Here is a 14,183-nt window from a genome sequence, read left to right as displayed (position 1 = left end):
CCTCCCATGAGAATGAAAGATCTCATTTATTATAATTAACTAATCACACTAAGTACCAGGTGACAACGGATTTGTTATGGCTAAATAATATGACCTACGTTATCAGACAGTGGAAACTCTGTCTGGAAAAATGCTGTGAACATTACCACAGTCAGTGTAAATGTCAGCCCAGTGTGCAACTTTCTAAGCCTACTTTACAAATACAAAATGTATACCTTACATGTGTAATAGAAGATAAAATAATTCTTAAAAAAAACAACAACACAGCACTAATGAAAATGCACGAGAAAAGAAGTGATAGCGAATCCTTTTTAAAGGGGACAAAAATGACCAAGAAAGGCTACATATCCTTGATTTGTTTGGGTTTTAGTGCAGGAGTGTAACAAACAAGGATGAGTCACTAGCAGTACAATAACAGGTTTGCTTAGTTTGGGTGGGTGAACGGAGCACAGCAGGTTGGAGCCAACATAACCACAAAGTAATATAATCCACTGGATTCCTGACGTCGTCACACCGAGAGGAGAACCAACAAACACAAAGCAAACATACACAGAAGCATTAGTTCAATAACAAGAACATAAGAAATCCAAAACAAAATAATAAAGAGAAATAAATATTCATCTGATATGCCCAAACTGGAAAGTGATCTGTTGCAGTCTCTGGAGAGAGTGAGAGGGAGAGGGAGGTGCAATGGCTGGAGGTCTCCACTAGAGGGTGAGCCAGGGGTGACGCAAGCACTCCGCGGCTGTGGCTCTCTTCTCTGGGATCAGCTCCAGCATGGGAAGCAGGAAGTCAGTAAAGCACTCGGCTTCTTCACGGGGCCACTCGTACTTGTCAATCAGCACCTCCAGCAGGCCCCACGGCTTCAGCTTGGTGATGTGTTTCAAATCACCTGCAGACGGACAGACAGCGCAGCATCAGAGAGCCGTGCAGGAACATACCACAGTTCCCCACATGTAAATTTACCATGAGCTAGTTTAGTTTGTGAAAACATATTCAAATATCTAGATATAACATACATTAAATATATTATAATATAATATAATTATTAACTGTTTTCCAGGAGAGGCATTTCTTTTAAATAGTAATATCTAATGATGGGAATGTTTTAACAATTAAAGTTCAGGTAAAAAAACATTTTAAAAACTTCACACAACAGATGTGTGAAAATATAAGTAGCTCTAAGCAATGATCTTAACGACAGGCAGAAAGCCGTCTCTCATCTTGACACTGATGCGTCTTTGTTTTACCTTTCTTGGTGAAAAAATCCTTGGAATATTTGCCGCTCATAATGAGTTTGCGTGGGACACTCCCCAGCAGCTCAATGATCAGCGCTATATGGTCTACACGGCAGCCGATTTCCAAGAGGAGAGGGACAAGACAGACAAGACAGACAACACATTCGTCAGACAGTGTCCCAGTCACAGGCCCACTCTGGGTGTGTGGGTGGAGGGCTGAGGAAGGTCAGGCTGACAGCACACATACATATACGGGCCAGATTGTTGCAGAGGCTTGGGTGCGCAGACCTACAGTTAGAAATCACGTCATCAAACCTAGCCACCAGACATTACAAGTGCTCTAAGGTTCTTAAACTGTTTCCAGCTCCGCTCCAGCTACAACTAGGAGGGAATAATACTCCTTCTCACCGTAATCAGCCTTTAACTGATAAGCCTTTCCTTCAGTCTCAAAGCAAACACCTTCACTTACTCATACTAAGTTGGCAGTGTTTTTATCATATACACCTGTTAATACCTGCTGAAGCCTCATCCTCATTTTAAAGTAGTAACGCAGAGGTCTCGATATTTTTCTCACACTTCAAATACTTCACCATATCAACAAATAACGTAAGAAATCAGCAGTGTTGGGGTCCTTACTCAAAAAATATATTACACATCACTCCTTACTTTTTTAAAAAGTAATGCATTATTTTACTTTTTTTACTCCCTGAAGAAAGTAATTTATTTCACTTCTTGTTACATTAATTTTGCAGTACTCCACAACACCGCCTGAGATGTACTGTCATGTTATCGCCAATTAAATCTATAGTATTGAACCTTACATGTCCTTACATGTGCCCACATAACAGCACAAATCCCCATCTTACCTTACGATACGAGACTAGCCTTCCTGACATTATTAGATATTGATGACAGATTTAAGAGGAGAAAAAAGATTTTTAAATGGCACATAAACTGCATTTAACTGGCCAAACAAACTCACTCGAGTCGTTCACTCACCAAACCATGGCTTCTTAGTAGACTAGTGCAGCTTATTTGACATGTTTATCACTAAAGCAGCGGTTATACCCAGTGAGAGTCTCTTAAATCGTTTCACAGACAACATGTTCCTCCTTCAGTCAGTAACAGACTGCCAAGGCTAAAGAGGCTCTCCAGAGGCGCACTAGACTATCCGGCCATTATACAGAAAACTGAAGAACTTATGTAACGTAAGTAACAATATAACTGTTTGATTGGTAACTATGATGTGGTTGCTGAATTTAGGAACAGTAGCACATTACATTACTGCATTAAACAAATGTAATAAGATCACAGTAAGGAAATCAGTGCACTGATTCATTACAAAGGTTATCTTATTAAGACTCTGTGCCACAGTGAAGGCAGCAGGGGGTTTCCAGCACAGAGACCAGGATTCAGATTCAAGCCCCAGAAACAGGCATCTGCCCTGCAGAAGTGCTCTTGAACATGTCTGCCAGCTCCACAGGGGCCATCTGGAGCACAAAGGTTCTCAAACTATTTCAGGCTGGAGATCCCTTATGGATGAGGTGTTATTCCCAGACCCCTTCTTAGTTATCACAGTGTTACAAACGCTCATAAAAACTTCTGATGCCATTTTATATTCGGAAACTGATATCATACACACATCTGTAATTAAAAGAAACACTGCTAGTTAAAAGCAGTTGACTACCCCATGGAGGAAAAAAGTAATGAGAATTTCCCCTACAGGGATCAATACAGTACTGGCAGCCAAGTCATCTGGCTACAACTAAGAAGGTAGTGAGTGTACCTCTGCCAGGCAATCTTTGGCACAACTACTGACACTTGTATCAATGTCTGATGGCACTGTTCAAAGTAAGATACATTTATTGGGCTGTATTCATTATTTTGCCCACTGGCTGGCACACACCAACAACTTTGGTAGAACTGAATGTGCTGACTCTCCCCCTTCACCTCACATCCACCGTTCCCAGAGCGAGCCACAGACAGAGGGGTGGCGTACCTCTCTTGGTGAAGTATTCCTGTGAGTATTTCCCACTCAGAGCATAGTGACGAGGAATTTTACCGAGCAACTCAATCATGAGAGCAAGATGGTCTGGAAATGAGGCACATCCGAGGAGGAGAGACAGAGAGTCAGAGGGTAACAGTTTCGAGGGAGGAGAGGGGATAGGAGAGAGATGGCAAACAGTTATGTGGAACAGTTAGGGCTGGGCGATACGGAGAAAATTAAATATCACGATATTTTTGACAAAATAACTCAATGTCATCCATATATTGCGGTAATATTGTAGGGTTGACTATCATTGTCTTCACAGTTACACAGTGAGATTTATGATAAATAATCACTATTAATGTGGATAAATGGGGTCGTCTCCCGCACCAAATTATATTCGAAAATTTAACACTAATGTTTGTAAAATATTTTTCAGATACTTTTCAAAATCCACATGAACCACTCTTCACATCGCCATGAATTAAATCCACCACACAGCACTTACTTTAAAACGTGTCACTTTTAAATCTGGTTCACCTGTTACTCCTGTTATTAACTTCTTTCAAAACAGCGGCAAAGAACACCAAGAGCAGATACCAGTTGAGTTTTCATTCAAACAATTATGAGGAGTGTGTTAACTGCGTGCCAAATTATTCAGAGCACACAAGGCCAAAGTGCCTCATAAATCACCACGACTGGTGGCATGTAGCATTCAAAGGCTTCTTCTTTCTTTCTTTCTTTTTTTTTTAAACAGAGTCCATTGCAGTGCTCACACCACATAAAAAGCACCGCCGGGGCACATTATATCACTCCCAGCAAACTTCACTGACAACATGGTGGCAAAACAACATCACAATCTGCTTTAACCGAAAGCTCTCTGGTCTAGCTCAGCTTTAAACACAAAACACTGAATTTGTCACTCAGCACATACGCGTGTTGATTACGAGTGAGCCTGTTTGTAACCAGTCCCGACAACGTCATCTTCACTTCAGCTTTTCAACTGACTGCGCCACTGCAGTTCATGGCAGTGCATCGCTGCATGACTGAAAATAGGGGAAACACAAGACTGGATATTGCGCATTATTGAAATATACTTTACAATAGTTTTTGGCCTGGCGGGGGCTCCCGTTGGCCTGGCAGAGCACCAAGCCGTACAATTGTCAGGGAAACACTCACTGTTCTCTCACATCACAATATCGATATAGGATCAATATCTTGCCCAGCCCTAGTATCAATGTATTAGGAACAATGGATGATGACAGCCTACAGCGTATGACAAAAAGCACATCTATAGGACGTCTATATTATTTACATCAAAAGCTACACACATTTAAACACATATAGGCCATTCACTTTCATATAACAAAACAAATGAAATGGAACCAGACTGAAAATGAGGCTTAAAGCACAGCCAAAGGCATACGCACTAAAGCGTGTATGACAGATATTGATACATGATGAGTGATTAGTAAAAAAACAACAGAACAAGCTGTAGAATCATATTAAGCAACAGCATCATGAGTTCATGCAATGTAGGTGTGAGGAACCCGATTCACAGCTGCGGGGCATGTGCCAATAAAACGAATCTTAGCACATACCTGACATGCTGCAGCAGAATCATGTCAGTACAGAAACCTCAAGTTAAGCAGCGAGCCAACATTAACATAAAGAAAGCATAAGGATGAGAACAATGATACGTGACCGAGAGTGAGTGAAGAGGTGAAGATAAGATGAGCGAGGAAATGAGAGATGGCCCCCTCTCCAGTGCAGTCACAGTGTGGTTTGAGGTGTTAGAGAGGAAATAAACACAGGAATGCTGGTACTCATCATCACATGATTCACACCTTAATTTCCTCTGAATGTGACACCATTTGAAATCACTGTAATGGAGTACCCCATTTAAGTGTTAGCACAGTGGGAAATTAAAGAAAGTGCACAGGAGCTTATTATGAAAATTGAAAAATTTGGAGCGAAGGACACAACTTGCCATGCTTACTGTGAAACTCTTATTTGATGTGTGGATATTTTAAATAATTCATAATAGCAATACAACTCCAATAAGTGCAAATTTCATACAAAAAAAAACATCATGAAGCTTTTCACAGCAGCAGTAAGTGTTTAAAATTACCACCAATGATAAAGCCTCTTACCAGTAAAGCATACATTTCAAAAATACTGCTAAATATAGCACCAAGAAGGATTAATGCTGCGCAGTTATAACTGGATAAACCAGAGAATAGGCAGGAAGAGGAAGTCCCAGCAATACCTTCATCCCTGGAATAATCTTCCCCAGAATGTGGTTCAAACAAGTAGTCCCCTGTGGCGAGCTCAAAGGCCTGAGGAGACAACACAATCATCATAAACAAAGGAAAAGATACCGTATGAAGGAATATCTTTACTCCCACACACCAGCTGCTACGCTCTCATAACACTTCAAGGTACATTGGACTGTGATTTTTTTCTTAGGTTTCGACACAATGCGATAGTTGATTGTCAGTGCAGTTTCTCACCATGCAGGCTGTGCTCCATATATCGGCCGGTGTGCTGTATCCAGCACCAATGAGCACCTCTAAGGACCTGTACTGCCGTGTCTGGATGTCTTCTGTAAAGTGCTTGTGCTGAAAGAGAAAGAGACAGAGGGGGAGAGACAATCAAAATGTGTGACAGAGCTGAGTCTGAGAACTGAATCTGACTTTATCTGCCATTATATTTCAAAGCTTAGTTCAATGCAACACATTAAACAAAGGGCTGAAAGATTTAAGTATTTCTATTTTGGTAGCTAGATGACACTGCATGTGTCCCTAGCTGGAGGCTTCATCCCTAATCAGGAAATCCCTCAGGTCATTAGCAGGCTACTCACCACCCAGCAGGCGTTTCCCAAGTCTGCAATCTTGACCTTGATCTTGTCTGAATTGACTGGCTCAAGGGGGTTAACTAGCAGGGATCCTGCTGTTAGCTTGCCTATGTGAGACCAGAGAGAGACAGAGAGAGAGAGAGACGAAAAGATAAGAATGGACTAAACATCTAATAAAAGAAGAGCCTAACGATCAATATTCCAAAGTTCACATGGCTGAGGCTTTATTAAACTTCAAAAGCAGCCCAGCCAGAGCAAACAGCTACTAAAAAAAACTCTTTGCACTTAGTAGATGTACTGATTTTGGCTGACTGACCGTTCAGTCTGTCGTGCCCTCCCTCATCCTCATCCTCCTCCTGCAAAATGCTTTGCTGCAGCTCTCCCTCCTCCCGCCCAGCAGGATGGTGTCTCTCAGTTTTTCCACTACGAGCACCCCTGCCCTCAGTCTCAGTGTCCAGCTCTGTAAGATCCGCAGAGTCCACACCGTTGCACATGAGTTGAACAGGGGACTCCCCATGCTGCTCCTCCTGACTGGCACATTGCTCTGTGGGCTCTGCGTTGCCATTGTGTTGGTCTTCTTCCCTCCACTGGGACTGCCTCTGGTCTGACTCCACATGGCCATTGCAGTTCACCTCCAACAGTCCCTCTGGTCCCACCCTTATGAGATCTGCATCCACACTGCTCTCTGAAAATATCAGGAACAGGCGGAAGACATTTCTTTACACTCGTGACTCATACCAGGGATTGCTGTGACAGAACTTTAACCAACAGCAATAAAAAATTAAAAAGCAAATATTCCTTCTGTGACGTTGGCTTCTTACCCTCTATCTCCTCATTAACTATCTCCTGCACAGACACCTGTCTGAGTGGAGCGCAGGCCCGTCCCTTTGGAGACTGCAGGTCCTCATCTTCATCCTCTTCATCCTCTCGTGGCTCTGTGGTCTTCTCCATCTCCTCCAGGTCCAGGATGCACTTTTCCAGCAGCTCCGCCTGACGCTTCTGCTTCTTTTTTAACTTCTTCTTCTTGTTCTTGGACATTTTTACCGTCTTGTCAGAAAAAAAAAAAAAACAAATTCAAAACTTTAGAGTTGCACATTTGTGGGACTGCTTTAAATGTGTTGTACTGAGAACATGGGAGGCTGATGTAGTATGCAAAAAGTAAATAATAAAAGGTTGTACCTGCTTTGGAGCAGGCGCTGTGCTTACTGAAAAGAGAATATCAGATGAGTACAACCTGTGACCAAACTGAGCTCATGAATGTAAATATGAACAAGTGTTTGTCTCATACTTGCTGAACCGGAGGGAGGAGGAGCCCCAGCCCTCTGCCACTCCGTGGCTTCAGCTGCGAGCTTCCGTACATAAGGCTCATCGACACTCATCAGGATATTCTCCGGCTTGATGTCTGTGTGGATGATCTGACACTTTGTGTGCAAGTAGTCCAGGCCTTGGAGTACCTGGAAAATGAATAAATGGGGATTTTAAAGGTTTAACTGTGTATCTGAGCAATCTGAGCAAACTAAAAATAAATCAATACTTAGTGATGTAAAATCAATTATTCAAGCATACTGTATCAACATTTATGAATCAGTTACTTTTTACATTATGACAAAAGCTCCTTAGCTGAAAAAAAATGCAAGCACAAAATGCTCCGCCCTGACTTGTTTCCACCTGTCACTCCACCTACAGTTTACCTGGCCCTTTTAACTAGTGGAAGCTATAACCAAACCTCCATCAGGAGAAACCAGCATACACAAGCTGTGACACTGTGGGGCTAATATTACCTGTTTTATGATGCTCTTCACACATGGCAGGGGCAGCCCCTGGTAATTGGACTTTATTATCCACTTTAATAAGTGATGCCCCAACACCTCAAACACCATGCAGACATCTGAAGACAACAACAGTTAAGGTAATGCAAGTAAAGCCTCACAGAAAACACTTTCCTAAACATGCTAAGGCTCTATGGTCAACTCACCTACATGATAATTATAAACATTATTGGGTGGGTCATAGAAGTGCAAACACTACAGTGTTGTTAGGGAGTGTCATGTTACAGCTCCAGCTCTCCCTGTGGCATTCAGTGGATCTTACTCAGCCAAAGTGTTGTGATAGGTGGAAGTCTATTTGGGACACACAAGGTTTCATCTATTATGCCCATCACCTGTTGTTTACATTGTTACTTGCATACTGCTTTCACAGCTAAATTTGACAACAGGGGAAGGAATGATCCTCTCCTTGTCAAAGTGTTTTTCTAAGAATTAACAGGCTTTAGTCTTCCCAATAGGAGGCAATTAAAGAGATCAAATCTGAATACGATCAGGAAGCATTAACAATATCTGGCTTTAAAGGATACGAGTTCCATTAATACCAGAGATCTTGAAGTCGTCTAACATCTGGACCACCATCTCCCTGTTGGGGTCATTGGTGTCTGAGTTTCTGACCTGGGAACAAAGAAACAGAACAACACAACCACAACATTTAGGCTTTACACCTAACAGTGTTAGACTGGACCAATACAGAGCTGGTATGTCTTTATCTGTAGTCATGGAATACTGCTTGAACATACATGTCTAACATGCCGAATGTTGTTAAACAAAACCATGGGGGAAGTCACAGATTATGTAAAGTCTGTAATGGGCTGGGCAATATATTGATATCATGATATGAGACTAGATAGGATCTTAGATTTTGGATATGGTTACATCATGAGTGTTGTCTTTTCCTGATTTTAAAGGCTGTATTGCAGTAGAGTGATGTCATTTTCTGAACTTACCAGACTGTTCTAGCTGTTCTAGTATTTATCTTTACCAACTTTATCATCCCAGTGTGTCTGCATTAATGTCATCAGTACATATTTGCATACATTTACTCCACTTCCTGATTTCAACTCACAGAATCTTCTGTGTGCAATTAACTCATCTACTCACGGATCTGAGGAGTTTGATCTCATCCACTGCTGTCTCTGTGTAGTGCTCCGCACTCTTCACCACCTTCATTGCAACAAACCTCTTAACCCTGCAACCACAGAGCAAGCAACGTTCGCTAACAGGAAGCACTGTATAAGGTCGTACCACAACAGTCTCAGAGTCAGCTGCTACTGAATCTGTATCCAACTTCAGGCCTCAAAAACAAAACAGTGCAGTAAGAAAAAGGTTTTCTCGTACTGGATGTCCCAGGCGAGCCACACGGTGGAGAAGTGTCCCCAGCCCAGTTTCCGGATCACATGGTATTTTCCATTGTAAAGGTCTCCTACTTTCACATGGTGGTAGCCACCTACAAGAGGAGAAAATACAGGTTGACTAAACAGTTTAGACAGTTTGTCATAAAATAACTTAACTGGGTTGTCTAAAATTAAGATTATAAATTGGCATAACCCAGTTACAAAGGAAGTTTATTTACTGTAAACCACAGCAACGCTTTCATCAAACATTTAAATCTGGTTATTTATAATAACTGGGTCACAGCATGTAGATTAACCTACTGAATAAGACAGGACTCACCTTTGCAGTAGTCATTGGGGTCTTCCTGCTCCTCATCGTCAGAGCCAAGGATCTCCTCAGGTTCCTCGGGTTCCTGTGGCGAGGCTTCTTGCTGGGGATGTTGTCGAGCTCTTGGATTGACTGGCTGCCTGATGGACAAACACATGCACACAAACCATCATAGACTTCATAAGGAACAGATGCCCTGACATATTCTTTCCTGTCTGAGAATGGAAGTTTTTTAAGCGTTTATCTTTACAGCACTTGCTACCAATTACCTGTCATTCAATTATATGAATGCACTCCTATTAAACAACTGTCTAACAAGGGTAACACAAATGTTCTACATCTTTTACAGAGTTTGTTAACAATAACTGTCATTAGCCTCCACCCCATGAATTTAACCACACCTAGATCCTGCTTAATGCATCACAGCTAATTGTTCCCAAGACAAAACAATAGAGCAGCAGCTGGCTTTATTCCCACAGGAACACAATGGCAAAGCTGCACTGGCCAGACACCAGACCTTTAAACCTTGGACAGGTTGTTCATTTGCATCACGTCACCTGGAAGTTATGTTGTAATCTACCTTTAAGTGTTTTAGGTTTGACATTATCTGCCCTGACCTAACCAACAGAATGTATTACCACTTTTAATTAAAATGAATGTTGAACACCATTAAGAATAATCCACAATTTGAAGAACTTTGAACTTTAACAGGAGCTCAAACAAATACAGAAGGGCGTCCAAAGCCAATCGGCAAGATTGGGGCTGAAACCAATTTTAATTGCTCTCTATTTGCTAGAAACAAAATACTCACAAACTATACACAGCAGCTTGCACACTGAAAGAGACTGTAAGCGAGCAAAGGCAACTTAAGTTATAAAAACATCTTTCAGGTGGACCACGCCTGTGAATTGCTGCTGATGATTGATAACTGCATTGGAACTTCTATATTTTATTTATACTGGAGATAAAGAGACGCTGTCAAAATCTCATCAAACTCTTCCTGCCACAACACATCCCCACTGACACTCCTCCTTACACACATATCACACACACAAAATGTAGGAAACACTGAAAGAAATCTATGCTGCTACGCAGCTGTCAACACATGTCTGAATATGAATGGTTTTTACTTATCTCAATGCAGTCCTATTTTGGGTTAAGTGTGCACTGTGCAACTGTGATACTATAATACACTGTTCAGTCAGGACTTGAGTACTCAGTATTGGTAGATACTGTATTAAAATTAATAGGATCTGGGTAAAAAAAACTGCAGCTGCATTAGAAAAGGAAAAAATAATGCATCATCATAAAAATAAAACATTTGGGTGTAATGCTGTATCACTGGGGTCCCACAGTTACAACAAGCTCAATTATTTTGTCATTATGTTGGGTTGTCAGATGGAAGAGACAAAGTACATGTAGAGCAAGCCATAAAAGACTGAACAAAAATTAAGATATTATAAAAAGAGCATTAGGAAAATGAATAGGTTTTGTAGATTACTACAGGAAAATATCATGTTTTAATGCACTACATGTCAAAAACCCGAAAAAAAATAAGGCATCTAAGTGTCCGCACATAATTATGACTGACATTTAGCACAAGCAGAAAGGACCTGTCGGAAAGTCTATTCATATTATTATTTTTTTTTTTTTTTTTGTAGTTACCAGTGTTTTGACCATAACTGCAGCTAATAATACATCAATGCAGGCATCAATGAACAACAGGGTGGCCTAAGTGTCAATTTTGAATATATAATGCCTTTCTTAAGGGGGTATACCTGCTTTATAACGAGAACGTACCTCCATTTTTAACAAGAATAATACTGTAATTATTTGAGGTTTCATTAATTTAGTCATACAACTCTTTAAATGAGAAATTAATATATAGCTGTTCTGGCATTTCAACCAATCATGTTTGACAGCTGCTAATGTGTAGGAAAAATGAAGTGGCTTTACAGCTAAGAATATTTCTAATCACAGAACACCATATTCAGTCATTTTATAAAGTATGAAAATCACATTGGCATTTGAGCACTTTGTGTATCTACGTGCTACATCCTATATCTGTGTTTGCCAACAGTTCAGTTCCTAATATTAACTTGAAAGCCAGGCAGCCTGATGTTACTTCCTCCACAGAGCAGATTAAGGCTGCTCATCACCACGGGAGCCAAGAGAGCTGAGATCACATTCAAATAAATTCCCAAACTGGTCTGTAGTGTCTCACAAATGAGCTGCTGGTTTCCACATAATCTGCAACCTACTTATTCATGTCTGACACGCTTATTTGAAGCAGAGAGGTTTTTTAAGGCATGTTTGTGCACCAGAACAAACTGCGGCAATTAATTACTAAATCATTTGAACTGAATTTTGACTTTTAAATGAATGTGAAATGCATTAGCTACTCTTGCATAACGGAGTTTCTTGTAATTAATAACACATTTGTAGGAAGCAATCAGATTTGGTGATAATTAATCCTCTCATTTCTCATACTCAGTCACAGCTCTTCACTGACAATCAAAGAATGAAGACAGGGTGGCATCAAAGTAATATCATTACTTAAATGTGGAGCCACACACTCTCCAATTAGCCAGATTTTCATGAAAGGAAAATACATGGCTGCTCTAATTTTGGGTGGGTGCACCTATTTCTTGGTGGTGCTTATTAGTGTGGGTGCGAAGGAAACTTCGTGTCTAATATTTGAGTTGTTCTGATGTATATTTTCCCCTGAGAGGCTTAAATTAAACTGATATTCATCCTGACAACTGATTCAGAGCTATAGCTGCTATGTCCGTGATGTCCTTCACTACAAGTGCTACTGCTCTTCTGTGCACATGGTGCTCAGCATGCAAGCATCACCATTGCATGCAACTGTACTGTTTTACGTTCTAATTAGTTTCTTAATATCATATGATGATGAATGTTTCAGCTATGAGGATAACACTATCAGGAGGTGAGTATCTGCAGTAGTGCCGTTTTCAGTGAAATACCATGCTTCGGTGGGCTGATGTGGGCTTCTTCATTCTCTGGTTTTAAATATAGCTCAGGCTGTTATGTAACACTCCGGAGGATGCCACTGATGGCATGATTAGTAAATAGTTAGGTGCACCAAAACAATCAGTATTGGAGATCAACACTTGAGCGGTCTATTTCGAGCCCTACATGTCACATTATCTTTATGCAGTCATTCATAAACTATTTCTATAGTAGGACATAGTCTTCGGGTGGTTTATTTCAGGCAATGAACACTGCACATTCTATACGGGCAGCGTACAATTTATATCTCATAAAAATAACTGTCCTAATGAATAATGCTAATGCCCTTACTTGAACCTCCATGCAAAAATGGAAAGCTATGGAAACCAACCCAGAGTGCTCTTTTGAGGTATGTTAACCAGGCTTACACTTCCTTATCTTTGGATCATGCAGAGACCAAAATAAAATGCAAGCATGCAGTCAAGGACCTTGTGTTAGTTTCACACCTTAACATCTGGACCATGCACACACAGTGCATGTGTCAAGCTGTAACAATCAACCAACTCTGACTGAAGGGACCAAATGCATGCTTGAGGTTGTCATATACAAAATGAACAGATAAACTCACTTTTTGGTGGTCTTCTTTGCTTTCCCCCTCTTCTTCCTCGCCTGGAGTGCCAGAACTGTCAAAAGAAACCAGTGACCAGTTATCTTGCCATTGTCTAGAAGCCGTTTGTTGTCTACTTGACACTCAAGACAAAAAGGATGACACTGTCCGAGGCAAAGCGTACAACTACCTCATCCTGCCCGGTCATTATGCACTGTTTTATCCCACATTTATAATTTCCAACATCTAAATCACAATTACGGTCTATCTGTCGGGCTGCCAGTCACCCGGTTTGATACTGGAAGCCGTCTAACGTTAAGTAAAGCTACATCAGTAAGCTACCTACCCAGGTAACCGTTCTTCTAAACGACTGTAACGACAGTGTAACATTATAGTAATTTTACTCAGGTGGCTAGCTGCTCGGTTAACACAATAGCGGCTGTTTAATGTTGTCGGTGTTAAAGGTATTGGGGGTTACACGGACAGAGCTATAAAGCTAAACGCAGCTACATAATCCTGACATGTCCCACTGAAGCTAAAGCTAATGTCTAGAGAGCTAACGTAGCTCGCTCCAGCTCAACAGTGCGTGACAGACGCGTTCAATTAAACCACCCTCTGAACGCATGCAGCTCGGCTACATTTTACATTTGTGACCGCGGAGGAACATCAACTGCACTGTCAACACACACACGGGCTATCATTGCTCATACAGTGTGCGGCGTGTCGGTGTAAAGATTTACCTTTCCTCTCCATGTTGGCTGGAATCGTAGCTTAGCCGTTAGCTACACCACCAGTGATCGAATGTTCCACGCATGCGCACTGGGTCGTTTTGCTCAAGGGGGAGCTTCCCAGTGATGTCTCCACCTGAGCACCAGACCATGTTTCATGGTTTTTACTCCACAGAAGCTGCAGGCAAACACAGAGAGTGAACAGCCTGCTACAAAGAAGTGTCACATGTGGCAGTACTAATGGCACTGCCAGATCTATTTAACCTTTTATTTGCTTTCAATGTGAGACAGTGCTACAGTATATT

General features: G+C 41.3%; 1 protein-coding gene across 4 annotated transcripts; it reads right to left on the bottom strand.

Moving 5' to 3' along the window:
* Positions 1-347: 347 nt before the first annotated feature.
* Positions 348-14,000, bottom strand: srpk1a (SRSF protein kinase 1a). Of its 4 annotated transcripts, none has more exons than XM_033628509.2 (16): positions 13,891-14,000; positions 13,172-13,226; positions 9,583-9,710; positions 9,247-9,355; positions 9,010-9,097; positions 8,436-8,523; positions 7,864-7,970; positions 7,371-7,536; positions 7,262-7,287; positions 6,904-7,129; positions 6,399-6,767; positions 6,089-6,189; positions 5,739-5,846; positions 5,495-5,564; positions 3,238-3,330; positions 348-892 (listed from the first exon to the last, which is right to left on the bottom strand). In XM_033628509.2, exons 1-16 carry the CDS (start codon positions 13,901-13,903, stop codon positions 708-710), a joined length of 1,932 nt encoding a protein of 643 aa, XP_033484400.1. In that variant the 5' UTR covers positions 13,904-14,000; the 3' UTR covers positions 348-707. The 4 variants fall into 4 exon arrangements, 3 of the variants coding, with proteins under 3 accessions (XP_033484400.1, XP_033484402.1, XP_078026196.1); XM_033628511.2 differs by lacking the exon at positions 3,238-3,330 and adding an exon at positions 1,251-1,343; XR_013491944.1 differs by having other exon boundaries at positions 837-892; positions 1,251-3,330.
* Between the last annotated feature and the right edge of the window lie 183 nt (positions 14,001-14,183).

The sequence above is a fragment of the Epinephelus lanceolatus genome, chromosome 8 (genome assembly GCF_041903045.1).
Source record: "Epinephelus lanceolatus isolate andai-2023 chromosome 8, ASM4190304v1, whole genome shotgun sequence".
Lineage (NCBI taxonomy): Eukaryota > Metazoa > Chordata > Actinopteri > Perciformes > Serranidae > Epinephelus > Epinephelus lanceolatus.
This window is presented reverse-complemented; position numbering and strand designations above follow the sequence as displayed.

What these genes read in the sequence shown, in the direction of transcription:
- srpk1a (XM_033628509.2), bottom strand. An exon ending in GCAAAGAAGACCACCAAAAA is followed by an intron (nt 9,711 to 13,171) that starts GTGAGTTTATCT and finishes TTTGTCCATCAG; the next exon opens with GCAGCCAGTCAATCCAAGAG. An exon ending in CTCTGGTATTAATGGAACTC is followed by an intron (nt 7,971 to 8,435) that starts GTATCCTTTAAA and finishes TGTTGTCTTCAG; the next exon opens with ATGTCTGCATGGTGTTTGAG.